The sequence below is a fragment of the Mercenaria mercenaria genome, chromosome 17, assembly GCF_021730395.1.
Source record: "Mercenaria mercenaria strain notata chromosome 17, MADL_Memer_1, whole genome shotgun sequence".
NCBI lineage: Eukaryota > Metazoa > Mollusca > Bivalvia > Venerida > Veneridae > Mercenaria > Mercenaria mercenaria.
This window is the reverse complement of record NC_069377.1, coordinates 26,042,170-26,061,272: the sequence shown is the minus strand read 5'-3', so window position 1 is coordinate 26,061,272 and position 19,103 is coordinate 26,042,170. Positions and strand designations below refer to the sequence as shown.

The 19,103-nt window shown below is 34.4% G+C and overlaps 1 protein-coding gene across 2 annotated transcripts in view; it reads left to right on the top strand.

Annotated features, from left to right (window-relative positions):
- Positions 1-19,103, top strand: part of LOC123536899 (glycerol-3-phosphate phosphatase-like) — a 47,812-nt gene that overhangs the window by 15,395 nt on the left and 13,314 nt on the right. The window contains exons 1-6 of one of the 2 annotated variants that reach the window (XM_045320394.2): positions 2,909-3,042; positions 9,346-9,413; positions 10,894-10,986; positions 12,555-12,692; positions 17,181-17,258; positions 17,875-18,022. In XM_045320394.2, the coding sequence (XP_045176329.2) occupies positions 2,958-3,042; positions 9,346-9,413; positions 10,894-10,986; positions 12,555-12,692; positions 17,181-17,258; positions 17,875-18,022 (610 nt within the window). In that variant the 5' untranslated portion in view covers positions 2,909-2,957. Of the gene's footprint in view, positions 1-2,908; positions 3,043-9,345; positions 9,414-10,893; positions 10,987-12,554; positions 12,693-17,180; positions 17,259-17,874; positions 18,023-19,103 lie in introns of those variants that run through there. The other variant, XM_053529297.1, reaches the window with a different exon arrangement.

The window sequence follows — 19,103 nt, the reverse complement described above, 5'->3', positions numbered from 1 at the left end:
GGGGACTTTATTACAAATCGGACACTGATAAAATTACATCTTTGCAGAGACGCGCTATAAAAATAATTACAAAATCAAAGTGTAGCAACTTCGATGAAGTATTAAGAAATTCAAAACTTCTATCTTTTAAGAACAAGTGCAAATACCATATTTCATTATTAGTGTACAAAAGTAAAACAGGGGATTGTCCTATATACATTTCAGATTTTCTACATTTTGTTCATAATGATCATTACAGTCTGCGCTCAACCGAAAACATGGATCTTTCTATTGTTAAACCTAAAACGAACTACCTGAAACAAACATTTAGCTACAAAGCTGCACACATATGAAATTCACTTCCTTCTTACATTAAACTTCATAATAACAATATAACTACTTTCAAGCATGATTTAAAGAATTTTCTCTTGTTACAATAGTTTTTAGCAATTAATTACTTGTAATTACAAGAATTTTGTTGAATTGATGTTACTGAATTCGTTTTCAATAATAATAATATTCATATTATCTTATTATTCAAATCTGGAACTATTTATTATTTTATGGGACAGACTTCCTTTTTTGTATATCTTAATTGTCATGTATAATCTTTGTGACGCATGGTAATTCTTTTAAAACATAGTTATTGTTACATTAGGTTTATTTAAGACTTCTTTAACTTGAGAAGTGTTTGTCGAGAAAATTTAAGTAATTCTGATATGTGTATTTTTGTATAAATGTTTAGTTATAAATTGAATGTATGATTGTGTGTATGTGTGAATGTATATCAGTTGAAGGCCATACTGGAAATAAATTGTATAATATCTGTATTTGTACACTTAGTATGTAACCTTCAGAAAATAAAGTTATTATTATTATTATTATTATTATTATGTAGACCAATCCGTTTCCGGATAACCCAAGAACGCAATTTTCACCCTGCCTTACATCAGAACAACTAGAAAAATGTCATAAACATTATTACATAAGACTTTCTTTTAGTAAACATGTCACGGATAATCATAAAACATCTGTATCATGTGTAAGTAATTTACATCATACGGCTATTCTAAACACCAAATAAAACGCAGTTTTGTAATCAACAAAAGGATGTATACATGGTCTACTATATTATATATGATTGTCGGAATTCTGCTAGCTCTTCACACAATAAACTATGTGATTCTACAAAATTATTAAGAGGACTGTTTAAAACAGAAGTATACACAGTTTACAGAAACAGGTCAATATACTCTTACCTCTATATACGTGTCGGGGACGCTCGGAAGCCATCTTTTTTCTATAAATTGGCATAAATACCCGAATCTAGCCTGATATCAAAAAGTTTGCAGGAAATGGGTAACACGGTTTCTTCAGAATGTTTTAAATATTTATTCGAACAGTTGTCAAGTACAGGTCTTCGGTGAATGGAAAATTTTACTAAAATTATTATATAGATACTACTGTCAATATCAACATCTGCAAAACAGTCACTATATCCTCCTCAGGACTCTATTTAATTCACTAGTTTATTTCTAGAAACACGTCGCATATAATTTTATTAACGATATACTTTTTCTCGCCGTGGTAGGTCTTCTTTACTCTCTTCGGATCAGACTTCCTCAAAACAGGAAACAGTCGGAATAGCTCAACTTCTTATTAATCTGTCTGTTGACATGTTCTGCTAATATCGACCACATATTGATAATTTAGAACAGATTTCTTTTTTTCTAAACACAGCTTTTCCAAAATTCAAGCTAACTATATCAGCTTTTAATTTAAGACATATCATTCTTATAATTTATATCTAGAATGAAATGTATTTTAGTACTGTGTGAAAAACTGAACTGGATTATCTGAAATACCCCCAGAACAGTATACAATATAAGGTTATTCTCCTCTTACAGCAGTTTTGAATGGCACCCGTTGACAACAAGACAGCTTATTTCTACAAGAACATATCGCAGATACGCTTTGTTGTGTTTTTAAACAACATGTCTTGGAATATAACTGGGTTATTATGTCACATGGGGGATCGAATACAACGTTTTCCAAAACTTTAGTAATGTGTTATTTTGAGTATTGGAGGTTATGAAATACTTAGGCGTAAAAAATTGTTTGTTTCCGGTATTATCATGCAAACTCCTTTTTTCCCAGAAGCATACGTCTGTGGAGCAGTCTCCCTGTGTCTTTGCAAGCTAGTCCCAACTTAGAAGTATTTGTTGGGCAGCTACCACCCTTCTATCAGTTCTAATTCAACTTCCTGTTTTTACTTTTTAACCTGACCTGTAAAATAGTTCTTTTACTTTATCTTTGAGATGCACATAATCTCTGTATTCTTATTATTTTTAACAGCTATCCCTGACAAAGCGCCTGCTAGTTAATAATCGATAACGATTGTTAAGCAGTATGATATAGACATAGACATCCCGACCTACCCTAAATTTTTGGCCCGACCCTAAACAATGCTAAATGTTTTTATGGCCTTGGAGAATAATTTTTTCAACTTTTTGAAAAAAAAGTTGCAAAACCGCACTTTTTATGCTTTAAACATGGTCAGTGATGTTAGAAATCAACTTACTGATGCTTTAAAGGCATAACCCCTGTATTCATTTTTTTGACATAAAAATAATTTCCGAAAAGTCTCCCTTAATAACCCCCCCCCCCCCCCCCAAAAAAAAAAAAAAATCCCCATGTTTTTAGGGTTAAAAAAATTTTTTTAGCATGTTACCGGAAACAAAGAATTTTTAGGCCTTATTAATTGGACACAAAGTCTTACATACATCAGGAAGGTCTAATACGTATCAGTTGTTCCAGCATACATGTATGCGGTACTCAGACTGGTATTTAATATGCACTGCCTCTTATGCTAATTTTAAAGCTCCGTATACCAAAATTACGGATATGATAGTTACTTCCCTTTGTAATATGCACACACTTTACACCGGTAAACTAGGTAGGACACTGTAAAGGCCGAAATGTCGAAAATTACCCACCAGATAAACAAAGGATTGGCTCATGAAATTGTAAAGCAGATAGATAATTTTTTGTTTGATTGTGACGGTATGTTGTTTCATGATTTTATTTTCAAAAATCTGTACATTTACACAGCCACACACCAAGGTCACAAAGTAGGACACTGACGTCAATGTATTAAAAACAGTCTCAGGTCCCAGAAATGTCACAAAATATCTATGTTGCTAAATGTAGTTATACATAGCCATCATTAGCTATACGAACTAATAACAATAATGTAAAATATGTCCAAATCAAATGCCAAATGGTAATTATCAGTTGTCAATGTTATTTACTCAGGGATTGAATTTTTTCCAACCAGCAAATTTTTGCTAGTGCCATTTTTTTCCACTAGCAAAATGATGGGTTCAGCTAGCAATTATTTAAAATCTGTTTACCTGCTAAATTTAAGTTGTTTTGTTGTTGTTTGGTTTCATGTTATAAAAGTTCACGGTCCGGACAGGCTTGGGACTTTCTGGTTTTGAAAGTACGATACAAACCAAAGTACTCCATGATTCTTTGGACTTTTGGCTGGACGTTGTTGTTTTAAGTTGATCTCAGGTCACTGCTGGTAGTGTTGCTAGCATTGTCGAACTCCGCGGGCCTTTTTGCACCAAGAAACATGTTATTATTTCCTCTCCATTTTCGCAGAACTTTGCAAATTACAGACGTCCAGAATGAAAACAAATATTGCCTAGACGCTTACTTACATATTCGATAATTACTTTTGTATAAAGTGACAAGCGTCTAGAAGCAGTCACGTGATTATCTGTAAATTAACTGCCCGAAAGGAGTATTTAAAGAGAAAAGGACAGTTTGAGTGAATTCTACGATTTTCGAATGTGATCGCGAAATATTCGAGTGCCATGATTTTCTACTCACATTTTTTTTATACTTACCCGAATTTTGCAAGTTATCGACCGTTAAATTTAATCCCTGTTACTTTAAAAGTAAAATTAATTCAGCAATTTATGAGCACAGTCCAAATCTAAAATACTTATTTAAAAGAAAAGCGTAAGTCTATCATGTCTATTGGATCTATTTTAATCCTTCAGTCTTGAGAAAAAAGATTCCATTACTATGCACAAATGACTAATTAATTTTAATAGTTTATCAAATTCGTGATCGTGTTTTTCTCAGGGATAAATGATCATAAACACTTCAGTTTCCCACCACTTGCAATGATTTTAAAACCATAAGATAAGATAAGATTTATTTAAAGTTGGCAAGATTGTAAACAAGTACAACATGTACGTACCATAAAAAACAAGAGTAATTTTTTGAAATCATCATCTGTGTTTTGTTAGATTTATAAATGAAAGTTTCCTCTCTGAAATACCATTCAAGTATTCATATTGATTACTGGACCTCTAGACATCCCTACACATGTTGTATAGAGGTCTGGTAACCGAACCTCTATACTCTGGGTCTAGAGGTCCGGTTACCAGAGCCCTAAGCACTGCCTTTCGAAAAATGCACCAGTTGTTTGTGATAAATCATTGAAGGATGTGTCACTTGTGAGAGTCACCTTATGGCTTATTTAAAGTAATGATTTATCCCAGAAATTCGCAACATGTACTTAAATTGAAGTTGCAAAGATCACAGTTTCTAGCTCCGCTATTCAGAGAATAGAGGTGCTATTCAACTCGCCTTGGCGTCAGCGTGAGCTGTCTTGGTTAAAGTATTTCGGCAGCCTTTGTTTTTCTTTGTTACTATTGCTTATATCTTACTGTAACTTCACATTAACATTGTTCAGCATGCTAACAAAGTATGTATGTGTATGACCCATTATACCCAAGGTCAAGCGTCACCAAGGTGTTATACTTAGGTTATTTTTAAGGTTAAAGTTTTTCGGTAACATTTGTTTTTAGCTCCACTATTCAGAGAATAGGGGTGCTATTCTACTCGCCCCGGCATCGGTCTGTCAGCATGTCCTTTCTTGGTTAAAGTTTTTCGGCAACCTTTGTTTTTCTGCATGTCTTTGTTACTATTGCTTATATCTTACTGTAACTTCACATAAACATAGTCCAGCATACAAACAAAGTATGTGCAGGGATTGTGCAAATCATACATAAGGTCAAGGTCACCAAGATGTTATACTTAGGTTATTTTTAAGGTTAATGTTTTTTGGCAGCCTTTGTTTTTCTGTCATATCTTTGTTACTATTGCTTATGTTTTACTGTAACTGACATAAACATTGTCCAGCATACAAACAAAGTATGTGCAGGGCCTGGGCCCATTATACCTAGGTCAAGGTCTGGATATAACTTTAGTACAATATAAGATAATGACTTGAAACTTAAAATGTATCTTTATTATCATCATCTGCTATAATAATAAATAAAATAAATAAAATAGAAATAAATAAAAAATAAATAGTAATATAATTTGAGTTTAGCAAAGTCTTTATACTTTATGTGCATGTAGTTTCTTGGATTGTTCTTTCTGGTATAATTCAATTCCATCAAAATAAAGTTCCATACTTGACCTTTAACCCCTCTGAGTAGTAGGGTCTTTTTATATCTTGGTGTACCGGTATCTTCCTTGTAGAGGTCTTACGGACAGCTCTTGTTCTGTCATATCATTGTTACTATTGCTTCACATAAACATTGTCCAGCATACAAACATGAATCTGCAGGGGCTAGGCCCATTATAGCCAAGGTCAAGGTCACCAAGTTGTTATACTTGGAATTATTTTCATGTTAAATTTTTTCGAAAGTTTCATTTTAATGATGATTTATAGGGATATCTTTTGTATGTAAGTAGAGGTCTCTTATTGAGACATACATTCATTTTACTGTCAAATCGCCGAATAGTGGAGTGTGCTGGCTTATGGACAGCTCTTGTTTTGTGATTATCTTTTGTCTCATGAACCATAAGGATGGGATAATGACAGTTTTATATTTGATATTGATGGACATATACTGTATGATTGTTACTGGTTTTATCTCTTATTTCTAGCTATATATAGCCAGATGTAGCTATTTGTGACTTTTATATGACCTGGTTTAACTCAGTTGCAATCAGAATAGGGCTTTTTGAAATCAATTTGAGCCGCACCATATGAAAACCAACATAGTGGCTTTGCGACCAGCATGGATCCAGACCAGCCTGCGCATCTGCGCAGTCTGGTCAGGATCCATGCTGTTCGCTAACGGTTTCTCTTAGATTGCAATAGGCTGGTCTGGATCCATGCTGGTCGCAAAGCCACTTTGTGTGTTTTTTCATGGCATGGCTCATTTTTAATCTATAAGAAGATCCCTTGGAATCTAACAGCTCTGTTTGACTGAATGAAACTGTCCATAACAATCAGAAGAGACATGTGAAAGAAGCACTAGAATTTAGCCTTAATTTTAGGTAAATAGATGAAAGCACAGAGATAATAAACATAAATTAACTACATGAGCAACACAACTCATGCCCCCTTGCAATGGCTTATTAATAAGTGGGGCTTTCTTATACAGAAATACGAAGTCCTGATCAATTTGAAAAAATTTGATGGGTTCTTTCACAAAAATATTTTATATTTAGATATCTACTTAGATATCTAAATCAAAAAAATTAATGTAGAAAGTTCCAAATTTATATTATTACTTGTATATATGTAACTTTGCTAAATATATAAATAGTCTGTGTATATAGAGAGAAGGTACACTTATATAACTTGTTAATTTTATGTTTACATAAAAACTATATGTAGTATTTGTTCATGTTTTCAAACATGAAATTTGGGTCTATTAACAGAAAGGTGTTTTTAGCTCACCTGAATGCTCAGGTGAGTTTTTGTGATCGCTCGATGTCCGGCCTCAGTCGTCTGTCTGTCTGTCTGTCAACATTTAGCTTGTGTATGCGATACAGGCTGTATTTTTCAATTGATCTTCATGAAATTTTGTCAGAATGATTACCTTGATGAAATCTAGGCCAGATTCGAAAATGGGTCATCTGGGGTCAAAACCTAGGTCACTAGGTCAAATCAAAGAAAAACCTTGTGTATGTGATACAGGCTGTATTTTTCAACTGATCTTCATGAAATTTTGTCAGAATGATTGCCTTGATGAAATCTAGGACAAGTTCGAAAATGGGCCATGTGGGATCAAAAACTAGGTCACTCGGTCAAATCAAAGAAAAACCTTGTGTATGCGATAGAAGCTGTATTTTTCAATTGATCTTCATTAATTTTGATCAGAATGATTACGTTGATGAAATCTAGGCCAAGTTCGAAAATGGGTCATCTGGGGTCAAAACCTAGGTCACTAGGTCAAATCAAAGACAAACCTTGTGTATATGATACAGTCTGTATTTTTCAACTGATCTTCATTAATTTTGATCAGAATGATTGCCTTGATGAAATCTAGGGCAAGTTTGAAAATGGGCCATGTGGGGTCAAAAACTAGGTCACTAGGTCAAATCAAAGAAAAACCTTGTGTATGCGATAGAAGCTGTATTTTTCAATTGATCTTCATGAATTTTGGTCAGAATGATTGCCTTGATGAGATCTAGGTCAAGTTCGAATACGGGTCATCTTTGGTCAAAAACTAGGTCACTAGGTCAAATCAAAGAAAAACCTTGTGTATGCAATAGGGGCTGCATTTTACACCGGATCTTCATGAAATCTGATCAGAATGTTTGTCTGGATGAAATCTAGGAGGAGTTTGAATATGGATCATCTAGGGTCAAAAACTAGGTCACTCCGTCAAAGGAAAGAAAAACCTTGTGTACGCAATAGGGGCTGCATTTTACACTGTATATTCATAAAATTTAGTCAGAATGATTGCCTTGATGAAATCTAGGTCAAGTTAGAATATGGGTCATCTGGAATCAAAAACTAGGTCACTAGGTCAAATCAAAGAAAAACCTTGTGTATGCAATAGAGACTGTATTTTTCAATTGATCTTCATGAAATTAGGTCAGAATGATTGCCTTGATGAAATTAAGATCAAGTTTGAATATGGGTCATCTGGGGTCAAAAACTAGGTCGCTAGGACAAATCAAAGAAAAACCTTGTGTATGGGATACAGGCTGTATTTTTTCGACTGGTCTTCATGAAATTTTGTCAGAATGATTGCCTTGATGAAATCTAGGCCAAGTTCGAAAATAGCTCATGTGGGGTCAAAAACTACATGTAGGTCACTAGGTCAAATCAAAGAAAAACCTTGTGTATGCGATAGAAACTGCATTTTTCAATTGATCTTCATGAATTTTGGTCACAATGATTGCCTTGATGAAATCTAGGTCTAGTTTGAATATGGGTCATCTTGGGTAAAAAACTAGGTCACTAGGTCAAATCAAAGAAAAACCTTTTGTATGCAATAGGGGCTGCATTTTATACCGGATCTTCATGAAATTTGATCAGAATGTTTGTCTGGATGAAATCAAGGAGGAGTTTGAATATGGGTCATCTAGGGTCAAAAACTAGGTCACTCGGCCATATTAAAGAAAAACCTTGTGTACGCAGTAGGGGCTGCATTTTTACTGGATATTCATAAAATTTAGTCAGAATGATTGCCTTGATGAAATCTAGGTCAAGTTAGAATATGGGTCATCTGGGGTCAAAAACTAGGTCACTAGGTCAAATCATAGAAAAACCTTGTGTATGCAATAGAGACTGTATTTTTCAATTGATCTTCATGAAATTAGGTCAGAATGATTGCCTTGATGAAATTAAGATCAGGTTCGAATTAGGTCATCTTGGCTCAAAAACAGGTCACTAGGTCAAATTGAAGAAAATACTTGTTTACACTTTTTGTCCAATCTTAATGAAAATTGGTCAGAATATTTGTTTCCATTGAATCACTAGGTCAAACATGTTTACACTGTTCTGGTGTGTTTCTCAGGTGAGCGACCTAGGGCCATCTTGGCCCTCTTGTTTTAAGTATATATGAATTAAATAAAGACTTAAATAGAACAGTGTTTTTTGTTGCAGTAAAGACCTGTTGTCCAAGCTCACCTAATTCTTTCAGCTTTTTACTGATTATTTAATTCATATGAATTATGTATTTGAGCCACGCCATGAGAAAACCAACATAGGGCATTTGCGACCAGCATGGATCCAGACCAGCCTGCGCATCCGCTAGCAGTTTGTATAATTGCAATAGGCTTTGAAAGCGAACAGCATGGATCCAGACCAGACTGCACGGATGCGCAGGCTGGTCTGGATCCATGCTGGTCGCAAATGCACTATGTTGGTTTTCTCATGGTGCTGCTCATTTGTCATTTGTGATTGTCCCTGAATTATCAGTACTGCCTTCACCAACTTAATCAGAAGACTCACAGAATATTAGTTAATCATATGAAGTCCATTCATAAAGTTTAATTGAATTATTACTTAGTTTATTATAATTGCTCTTACAGGTGTACTTTGGCATGGGGCTCAAGTCATACCAGGGACTGCTGAGGCTGTGCAAAAGTTAAAGAAGTTGGTAGGTAAAAAATGAATATATGTAGATTTTAATCACCTTATAAATAAGATATATGTTTAACTAAAGTGTTCAGGGGAGCGGTGGTCTAGTGGTTAAGGTATCCGATCCACAAATAGGTAAATTTTGGTGCCTCAGGCCAGGTGACCCCATGCTTTTTCAGTAGCATTTGAAAGAGTTGTGTCTGCTGAACAAGAATTAGTAAATAAAATGACCATAAATAATATGCAAGAATCATTACAGTCATGGTTTTTGACTGCGAAATGATAAATCTTACACTGTGATAACTGGATTTCTGATGATGTAGCATTGATGACAATAAAAGTAGAAAAATAAAAATTCTGTAACATATTTTTGTCATGTAATTCATTTTTTCTTTTTCAGTAGACAATACTCTTCCAAATGATATTAAAATTATATGAGATTACAAGGCATCAATATTTTATATATTTTAATAGCACTGTTATATAGAACTTGCTTATTTGTGGATTGGATACCTTAAGTTGTCAGCCACTCAACCCGGAATGTGGTGGATTTGAGCCCAATTAACTGGGTGCATGGCCACACCTTCTCACATGACACCAGAACTTGCTTTTCCAGGCAGCAGACTTGAGAGTGGTTCAAATAAGCTTGAAGCTTTCATCACAATCGAGCTAAAATAAATTAGTAATAACTAATTGTATAAACTAAACTAACTAAACTAAATACATATTTGATAGTGTCATGTACATGTACCCCGGGGAGGAAACAGAATTAACATGATGTTGCAACAATCAAATTAGCAAGTGTATATAACTTAACTTTTTTTAGGTTTCAATTTTGTACAGTCAGCAGATTGTCATATTCCAAAAGTGGAATATATTGTTCTTGTTAAAAGTGCAGTTTTACTTGACAAAATGGATCAAAACTTAGCATTTACAGAAGAACTAACAATAAAAGACTAATTAAGGGAAGGGCAAAATACTGTCTTTTAGCACAGCTGGTCTCTTAATACAACATTGTTTTCTTTAAATTACAACACAAAAAAGGAACTGAAACAGTGGTCTCTTGATAGACATGGTCTTGTTTGTTTGTATGTTTTGTTGGGTTCAATGTCCCTTCAACACAGTTTAGGGCATAATATTATGGCGACTTTCCAGCTTTGATGGTGGAGGAAGACACCAGGTGCCCCACCTTGCATTATTTCAGTGGGCACCTGGGTAGAACCACTGACCTTGTGTAAGCCAGCTGAATGGCTTCCTAACATGAAGAATTCAACACCCCGAGTGAGGCTTGAACCCACGTCAGTGAGTGGCAAGTGATTTGAAGTCGGCGCCCTTAACCACTTGGCCATGGAGACCCATAGACATGGTCTCTCAAGCAAGTTTGACAGTACTTGGTAATGTTGGTAAAATGTCAACTTGTGCAGGAGTTTAAGGAGATCAACTTTCAATTTATTAAATACACAGGATGTGTAATGTATGAATTTATTAATTCACTGCAGGGTAAGAGAATATTTTATCTGACAAACAACAGCAGTAAAACTAGAGCCCAGATAGTTGAAAAATGTCACAAGCTAGGATTCCCAGCTGAACTGGTAAGATACTTACATGTATTCATGAAATAGATACTAAATCAAAAGCATTTTTTGACATAAAAGACATATTTGATTTTTAGCTCGACTTTTCGAAGAAAAAGTAGAGCTATTGTACTCGCCCAAGCGTCGGCGTCGCGTTGGTTAAAGTTTTTGATAAAGTCAAATATCTCTGTTACTATCAAAGCTATTGACTTGAAACTTAAAATACTTATTAACCATCAAAGTCTACACCAGGAGAAACAATCCCTCTGATTTGAATTTTGACAGAATTAAGCCCCTTTTCAACTTAGAATTTTTTGTTAAAATTTTTGATAAAGTCAAATATCTCGGTTACTATTAAAGCTTTTGACGTGAAACTCAAAATAGTTATTTACTATCAAAATCTACACCAGGAGACACAATTCTAATAACTCTGATTGATTTTTGACAGAATTATGCCCCTTTTTAACTTAGAATTTTTGGTTAGAGTTTTTAATAAAGTCAAATATATCTGTTACTATCAAAGCTTTTGACTTGAAACTTAAAATTCTTGTTAACCGTCAAAGTTTACACCAGCAGAAACAATCAACTCTGATTGAATTTTGACAGAATTATGTCCCTTTTTAACTTAGAATTTTTTGTTAAAATTTTTGATAAAGTCAAATATCTCTGTTACTATTAAAGCTTTTGACTTGAAACTCAAAATAGTTATAATAGTTGGCAAAGCTCTAATTCAGAGTCAAGCACTGAGAAAAGTCGAGCGCGCTGTCTTATGGACAGCTCTTGTTAGAATATACTTTCAGACAGAGGCTTACAAGATAGGAACATGTAATATATAGATTGTTACAACTTTTGTAGCATATTGTGTCAATGCATGGAAAATAAAACTGACTTTTTACATGCAAACTTAACAAATAGGGCTAACATATTGTAGATTTGTTCTGCAACTGATATATGATGATAGAAAGCTTATGAAAAAGGAATAACCATTTGATGATATAATCTTGTGACAGAATTTGTTTGTACTTCAGCAAGAATCAAAATGTGGTTTGTGCACCCTCCTCCTTGAAAGCCTCTGACACAGTAGTTGGAAAATTTTTCATTTTGGAGATGTCTTGTGTTGCTTTTATTTTCTACAACAGCTGTTAGGTTTTTTTCAAATACATGCATGAGACATAAATAGTCTGGTATATTTGATATGGATAATGAATACAAATACATACCGGTATACTTAAAGACTAGGTTATCACCCTTTAACTACATCTATACTGTTACATAAATGAAATGAAATTTCATGGAACATTTAAATAGAAAATCAGCCAAAAGCATTACTGTGCAACCCAGTATTAGCTTGTATTGTACAAGAAAGTGTCTAACATTAGATGTGTATATGGTATTAGTTTAAGACAAAGTTGTCAGACAGTACTGCACATGACTGTTGCAGCCCTGGGTATGGTAAATATTTATAATGCACTTTAAGTGTGTATATGGTATAAGTTTAAGACAAAATTGTCCGTACTGCACAGGTTGCATCCCTGTATGATAAATATTTATGATGCACTTTAAATGTGTATATTGGGTTATTTTAGGACAACATTGTTGGTACAGCACATGCCTCAGCCCTGTATCTGAAGACCATGGGATTCTCTGGAAAAGTGTATATGGTAGGAAATGCTAGTATGGCGGCTGAGATGGACAATCTTGGAATAAAGTACACAGGTCTTGGGGTGAGTAATTTTAGGGATAAAATTTTTTTGTTTGGTTTTAAGTCACACCAACACAAATTTAAGTGATGTGTTAATTTCTGCCTTTTGATAGTGGACGATGACCCAGGTGCCTTTTGTGGGCACCGTAGGGCACTTTGGTAGAACCACTGACCTTCTGTATGTCAGCTACACCCAAGTGGAAAAGGGCAAGTGATTTGATGCCTTTCCCACTCTGCCAGAGAAGTACCTATATAAGTACTTACAGACATGAGAATTTATTGTATGGGACTTACATTAAATTTTGTGTAGAGTTGAGTTCACTGTTAATTGAGTAGTTTTAACACGCTTTACAGAGAATGTCCATTGATTTCTTCCGAAGAGTTATTGTAAAATCATCAATATTCGTGTGGTACTATATTCTATGGATTTTGTGTTTGAGTGATTTCATTAAATTATAACCCATCAATTTTAAAATTTAAGTTTGAAATCTACAAGTAAATATCTGCATAAAATAGCTGTTTTGGCCCAAATTATGAAATTTCTTACAAAATTACAAAATTAAATGACTTTACAGTATACAAGGAAGTCTGTGTTCAAACTTTCAAGATAAAACCACGGCCATGTATAGTTTAATTTTGAGGTCAGCGATGTTTTTGTGCTTTAAAAAATGGAACAGTTAATTATTTAGGCTATGTTATTCAGTAGGATAGTGGTTTTTACCTAAATAAGCATGTAAATTATGCTGAATTCTCTTATCAACAGACAAGTCTATAAATCGAATTCTCAAATGCCCAAATCAAACTATAGGTTCCTTATTGTGTGATAATTAGGAATAGTCCAATCATTGTCTTTAAGGATAAATCATGCATGAGATAAACAGAAAAGATGTTTAAGTATCTAATAATGGATGATTAGCTAGAGATACAGTCAAACCTGTATTAACCCTTAGCCAGCTGGCGGCAAGTGATTCTGCCTTCGCGACCAGTGCAGACCAATATGTGTAGGCTGATCATGGTCTGAACTGTTTGCTATTCAGTTAGTAAATTTTCATTGAACACCTCTTCGAATAATAAATGGTATTGCCCAGATTGAATTATTGACCAGTCTATTTTAGAAATTTAGCAGGGTAAGGGTTTAGCATCCAGTCAAGGGAGCAACATAGTCTGGTTGCTTGAATCAGGTGGCTTCTTTAGATAGTAGAATAAAAAGTCAAAGTTGGAGGTTAGGTGACTGAAAGCCTGGCTCCCTGTCTGCATGGTTATTCCTTTTTTGTTAATACTGCAAACATTTTATAAGTTAATTTTAAGCCTTTGAATTAGCAAATTTTAATCTGATAGCTAAACCATACAACCTATGTTTGTAGCCAGGGGCAATACAAAAGGGTCAGTACAGGAAGAACTTGCTGGAGTGTAATGAAAAAAACAACTGACATATGAGAAATATGAGAGAAAAACATAGGGACCTGGAGCCAGTGTAGATGATTTACTGTTTAGGGCAAGTGGCTACGTATACATGTATATGGGTGGACATCAAAGCAGACTCAGCTTTATTTCCAAAAACAAGTTTAGCAAGAGACTGTTGCCTGACTTTCTTTCCAACAGGAAGTTGTAACCTTTCTCCATTAACGAGTGTAACTATTTTCACAAATAAAACAACATAATTATATTGTTCAAATGAGCATTGTTTGTGCTAATTTGTAGAGTTTATAGAAAAGTCAGATGTCACCTCAAGACATTTCCCTAGAAGTAAAAGTGAACTGTGAGTAAGCATTATTTTATAAAGGTTGATACCTCTTTGTACTACAATAGCAGTCCGTACATGTGACCCAAGTTTTGTTTTAGAAAAACAGACTTTGGAAATGCAGTATGAAATATTTTTCAGAGTGTTTGAACTCTTGTTTAAACAAGACCAGTAAACAGACATTTTCTTATCAGAAAATGGAATTAAAACTGTGCTTGACCCAAAGTTTTGTCAGGGCACTCGTTTGGCCATTTTTGGGGCCGAATATGGGCCCCATTCCCCTCATAAAATAGTATGTTTTTTTCCCCTTTCTCAGAAGAAAATTCCCCTGATAAAAGATTGTTTGACACAACTAGATATGAACTGTGTTTCAAATTATATTAAAGTGCCTCTAAGGAAGGTTACTGCTGCAATATAGGTTCATTAGTTAGAACTGATTGAAAACAGTATTAATAAGTGTGAAAAGTAGTAACATATATATATATAGCTAAAAACTTCCCCTTTTGTCTTGAAACGGCGAAAAATTCCCCTTCTTGAGGGTATGGGTACCTGTCCCCAAAAGTTGTCTAGTGCCCTGTTTGTTGAAACTGCATAATTTGTTGTCAGAATTTCAGAACCACTTAAGTTAGGTAAAGGTAAAGGTGAACTTTTTTACCACCACTTTGTCAAACAGTTAACTTAAGCTTTGTAGAACATTTGAGCAAGCCTGTTTAACCCTTAGCCAGCTGGCGGCAAATGATTCTGCCTATGCGACCAGTGCAGACCAAGATCAGCCTGCACATCCGTGCAGTCTGATCATGGTCTGCACTGTTCGCTATTCAGTCAGTAAATTTTCAGTGAACACCCCTTCGAATATTAAATGGTATTGCCCATATTGAATGATGGACCAGTCCATTTTAGAAATTTAGCAGGGTAAGAGTTAAGGAACATTAAAACCAATACTACCTTTACCCCCCAGCAATTGCTGTTACCTATATACAGCTGGGTTGACTGATGCATTTGTGATAAATTACACTGCCCAAGTACTCACTGCAGCAGGAGTAGCCAGGATTCAAATCTGCCACATTCAGCTACATAAGATAGCATCTTATCTCACTCAGCCAGTATATTTACTGAAGGTTCATGCCATTGTTCATTTTTCTTATTGCGCATGCTAAATATGCTGTTGTTCAAACACAATTTTTAAATTGGCCGAAACAAAAAATGGATATACAACATAGTCCTTATGTAAAAATGAAACGCTAGAAAAAACAGCGTAAGAATTTATCTCATAATTTTGACATCTCTCAAACTTCAATGTATTAAATAAGCATGATTCTAAAATGAAAAGCCATGTTTATTTTCATTGAAAGACAGAATGCTGACATCAAAGCTGCATAGAGGCACCAAGGAGTTTCGTGTTCTATTTTATATAACATTAAACTGATAATAAAAAGACATTTCAAAATTGAAGTAATATAACAGAATCATGTTACACTTAAAAAACACATCCTGACTTGATTATTAGGTATACAGAATGATTCACTAGGTGCCAAAACACCCTTGAATTATTCCATGGGAGGTGTAACATCTGCCATGTTTTAATATCATCATGTTACCTACTATTTGGCGACCTGTAACCTCTTTGTAATGTTTAAATATATTAAAACATGGTTCTGATATATATTATTTCTCAACTATATTACAATATTTTAAGATTACAAAAGAAGGGAAATCTAAACTTGAAAGAGTATAATTATTAGAAGATAGTTTTACAAGCCTGTACGTCATTTACTATTATACAAAGTTAATAAACCAAAATAAGCTACTTCTAGACTACCTTCCCTAGAAAAACTTGGCTCATTAAAAGAATTACATGACATGGTTCAAGTATCACGTGGCGTGGTTCAGCAGACTATTATATTTAATGTTTTGTACATAATTTTCCTCCTGACGTATGCTGATATTTTTGTAAAACATGGGTGTGGTCTACTTTTGCCCTATCCAGTTGAAAGGTTGATGGGTCGTATTGACAGATTGCTGTACCCAAAACAACTTTTTTAAAGTTTCAGTGTTAGAAAGAATTATTATACTGTTAAAATTGCCAGAGTTATAAGTTTTTGAGATTAATAGTATAAAAATAGATACATTGTATAATGTATAATGAAGATAATAGTTTTAGAGATTTTCTGTATTTCTGAGTTTCTCTGTTATTTTCATTTAGTTTACATATTTTTTGGGATTTTTTTTTTCATGGTTAAACAAGACAGAAGGTATTGAAAAATTCTCATATTTTCATATTCAATTAAAAATAGGGGGAGCCGTGGTCTAGTAGTTAAGGTGTTGGCCGCTCATCCAAAAGGTCGTGGGTTCAAGCTCCACTGGGGTCACAACCACGTCTTCTCATATGACACCAGTACTGTTTTTTTCAGGAAGTGGACTAGAGAGTGGTTCAAATAAGCTTGAAGCTTTCATCACAATTGAGCTAAAATAAATTAGTATAAACTAATTAAAAACAAGACTTACACATAATACATGTACAATAATTATAAGTAACTGACAAATTAACTAGACCAGACAATTAACAAATTAACAAATCCAGACCAGGATCCATGCTGTTAGCTTTCAATGCCCATTGCAATTAGAGAAACCGTTAGCGAACAGCATGGATCCTGACCAGACTGCGCAGATGCGCAGGCGGGTCTGGATCCATGCTGGTCGCAAATACACTATGTTGGTTTTCTCATGGTGCAGTTCAAATTATTTGAATACTCTCAAATTCTGTTGCAGCCTGATCATGTGCCAGATGACTATGAAAAGCTAGATGATATCGTCAAATTTCAGTCAGACTGGAAGCCGGATCCAGAGGTATGTTTGCTCTCAATAAAAATGAAACAATGTCATACTTTTACCACCTAAACAGTGAGCTCAGTATGACTTTGTTATCTCAGAAGAGATAGCATAACAGTGTACTATGAATGTAGATTTTGCTTGGTTTAACATTGCATTGATACAATTATAGGTCATTAGGCAGCTTAATTTCCAGCTTTTGATTGTGGAAGAAGACCCAAGATGTCCCTCAAGGCATTTTGTCAGGCAGGTGCTGGTCCTTGGGTAGAACCACCAAATGTATGTACACCAGCTGCATTGGTTCCTCACATTGAAAGAATTCCACACCTCAAGCAAAATTTTGAACCCACAGCTGTGAGGCCAGTTAATGATTTAAAGTCAGTGACCTTACTTACCGGTAATCATTGAAGGTAGTTGAAAGAATATCAGGTTAGCTGAAAAATGAGAAAGTTGCCGGTTAAGATTTTAAAATTTGGTCAAAATGGCTGTCATTGTATTTTAAATAGCTATAGTAACGTAAAACAAAAAGATTTCATTGTATATAATCGATCCTTAACAGCCTATCTGTTATCAACACATTATTATCATGAATTTCTAGTTATTTTTGAAGTGTTGACATGTACAATGCTTTCAGGTGAATTGTGTTTTGGTTGGTTTTGATCCCCACCACAGCTACATGAAAATGATGAAAGCAGCCACTTATGCCAAAAATAGGAATAATCTATTTTTAGCCACAAATGAAGATCCGTTTCTTCCAACAAAGTTAGACATCTGTATACCAGGTAAGATCATAATAATTTTGTATAAAAAAATAAAAGGAATCTGTTTTTCCTCTTCATTTTGTGGCAGGCATTTAACATAGTCTTTGTCCATAAGCTTCATTGTATGTCATACACACTTGAATACCCTGTTCTCTTACTTTCCCCGGAAGGCTTCACCTACATTTCTAAAGTTATGTTGAAGTTACACTCATATTTCAGTGTGCCATTGGAAGATTTTTGTCTTGTTGTTTATGACCTTGCAGTATCCAGGTGTTAGAGTTAGTTTTTATATTATCTTTCATTGGGTTGAATGTCAAATGGACATAATAGATATACTGTGAAATCATTAATATTCATGTGGGACTAATTTTCGTTGATTTCGTGGTTGAGTCAGTCAATGAAATTTAATCCCAACGAACAAGTAAAATTCCTTTTCATTTTATGTTCAAAAGTTGAAATCCACGAATTCATGTCCCCACGAATTTGTCGTTTTGACCAAAACCACGAAATTTTATGCCCACGAAATTAAATGATTTTACAGTAGGTTATTAGCTTGGTATGGAGAAATATGCACAAGTTCTGCAGCGGAAATATTGCAAGACTTTAGGAGTCAAATATTATTCCACAGAAAAAGGAGTGCATATTTCTCGTTGCAATGCAAAGATTATTATCTTTTCATTACATATATATATCTACATAATATTAAATAATATACAGATATTATGAATTTGTTCAACAGCCGGATTAAAATTGACAATAATGGTGTAAATAAACAAGTTAATGCAATGACACATATTAAAATGACGTCATGCAACCTGTATAAAATTCAGATGTCAGTAAAATCACGTCAGGTGGAAAATATTGCTTCTGATTCAGTTGTAACTAAACACTAGCCTGTTCTTTAAATTTTAAAGAATTAAGAGCAGTTAAAATACTTTAGGCTGCATTGACACTCCTTTCAAATAATCTTAATTGACCTTAGTGTATTTAGCACTTTTGACTGTGAGTGATAGAGATGGATAATTAAAGTCAAAGTGTTTGTAAGTCACAAATGCCAGTTTATGCTCAGACCAGGTTGTAGGAGTCCACTGTGGCCGAGTGG